At 41.6% G+C, this 1,838-nt stretch overlaps 1 protein-coding gene across 1 annotated transcript in view; it reads right to left on the minus strand.

Moving 5' to 3' along the window:
- Positions 1-1,539, minus strand: part of cart4 (cocaine- and amphetamine-regulated transcript 4) — a 3,927-nt gene extending 2,388 nt beyond the window's left edge. The window contains 2 exon segments of the mRNA XM_069168695.1: positions 1,227-1,379; positions 1,456-1,539. Coding sequence (XP_069024796.1) covers positions 1,227-1,367 — 141 coding nt within the window. The 5' untranslated portion in view covers positions 1,368-1,379; positions 1,456-1,539.
- Between the last annotated feature and the right edge of the window lie 299 nt (positions 1,540-1,838).

Raw genomic sequence — 1,838 nt, forward strand, 5'->3', positions numbered from 1 at the left:
GGGGTTCACCTGGACAGGTGGTCAGTCCATCACAGGGGACACAGGAGAGACAGACGGAAACAAAGACCATTCACACCTCAGGGACATTTTGTAGAACCACCAGTTAACCTGAGGTGCATGTTTCTGGATGGTGGGAGGAAGCTGGAGAACCGAGAGAACCCACGCAGGCACACGGAGAACCTGCAGACTCACACAGGAAGGCCGGGATTCGAACCCAGAACCTTTTCAACCATGAAAACCACTGAACCGCTGTGACACTCTATTGGAAGAATATATATATATATATTCTTCCAATAGAGTGTCACATATATATATATATATATAGAAGAATAAAGATGTTAAATGTCAGTTATGAATTCAATTCAATTGAAAAAAATGTTGTTTATTTTTACTTTAAATTGAATTTTGTTTTCATTTTTATCATCGAAGAATTTACTTGCATTATTTATTGTTTAATTTTGATTCATTCATTTAATTTTCAAACTTTAATTTGATAACCTCACATCTGAACCTCATCTGAAATAATTTGATCAATAATTTGTTTTAATTTAATCACATTTCGACCTTTTAATTTGAGTTTCAACAACATAAACATCATTTAAACTGATTTGTTAAAATTTTCCCCTCAAAAACATGCACCTCAGGTCAGGTTACCTGGGCGCCGCGCTAGTGGCAGCCTGCTGCAGCACCTCCCCCCTGAGAGCCCCCCCTGAGAGCCCCCCTGAGAGCCCCCCTGAGAGCCCCCCCCTGAGAGCCCCCCCTGAGAGCCCCCCTGAGAGCCCCCCCCTGAGAGCCCCCCCTGCTGTAGCGAAGACATTTCCCCTCGGGGATTAATAAAGTGTATAAAATCTAAATTAAAAAAAAATCAAACTTTATTTTAATTTCAAACAATTCCTTTTTTTTGCACTTTAATTAATTTTTCTTTTGTCATCTTTAACCACATTCATTCATTCATTTATTGTTTACAAAGATTTTAAACTCCTGCTCAGTGTAAATATTTAAATTTACTGATTTATTTTTGTATTTTTGTAAAATTTCACCTCTTAAACATGAAAAAAAATCACGTTTGCATGATAATTTAATTTAATTTAATTTAACATTAGTAACTTGATGAGCCTTTGAGCACAAAATTAATAAAACAAATATAATCAATATAATCAAATTCTCTCCTTTCAGCATGTTTTAAAATCTTAATTAAATTCTTATTATTAAATTATTGGACTCACCAGCTCACTGGTTGTGAGTCCGAGGATCGGCTCGTCCGGAGCAGACGGCAGCTGGCTGTCGGCCGACCTTTGACCCTGACAGAGTGATGTCAGCACGGACAGACAGACGGACAGGTAGACAACGGCTCGCACGCTCTCCATCTCCAGAAACACCTGAACACACGGGAGAGAGTCAGACACTAAAACGGTCAGAAAGTGAATGGACTTCTGTTGAGAGACGAGAACTCACTTTAAAAGAATCAAAGCTTCACTTCCTTCTTCTCTTCTTCTGTGGTGTCGGACTTCTTCTTCAGATCTCCTGCAGCTTCTTCTTTTCTTCTCGTCCAACTTGTGAGCGCTGCTTTCTGCCCTCCTGTATTTATACAGTGCCCCCTCCCTCCCCCCGCTCCTCCCTCCCTTCTCCCCCGCTGTGATGTCATCGCTCAGATTATTCATGTATGCAGCTCATCAGAGGCGTGTGGACGTGTTCCGTGTGATCGATGGCGTGTTCATGTTAAACAGGTCCATGTTTACAGAGAACACCTGAGAGCGGCCGGGGGTCAAAGGTCAGCCTGTGACACGCAGCTGAAGGTCAGAGGAGCTCTGAGGAGCAGAGCTCATCACGAGCTATCA

This window comes from Embiotoca jacksoni, unplaced genomic scaffold (assembly GCF_022577435.1).
Source record: "Embiotoca jacksoni isolate LCO1_2020_lvr unplaced genomic scaffold, fEmbJac1.0.p SCAF_41, whole genome shotgun sequence".
Classification (NCBI taxonomy): Eukaryota; Metazoa; Chordata; class Actinopteri; family Embiotocidae; genus Embiotoca; species Embiotoca jacksoni.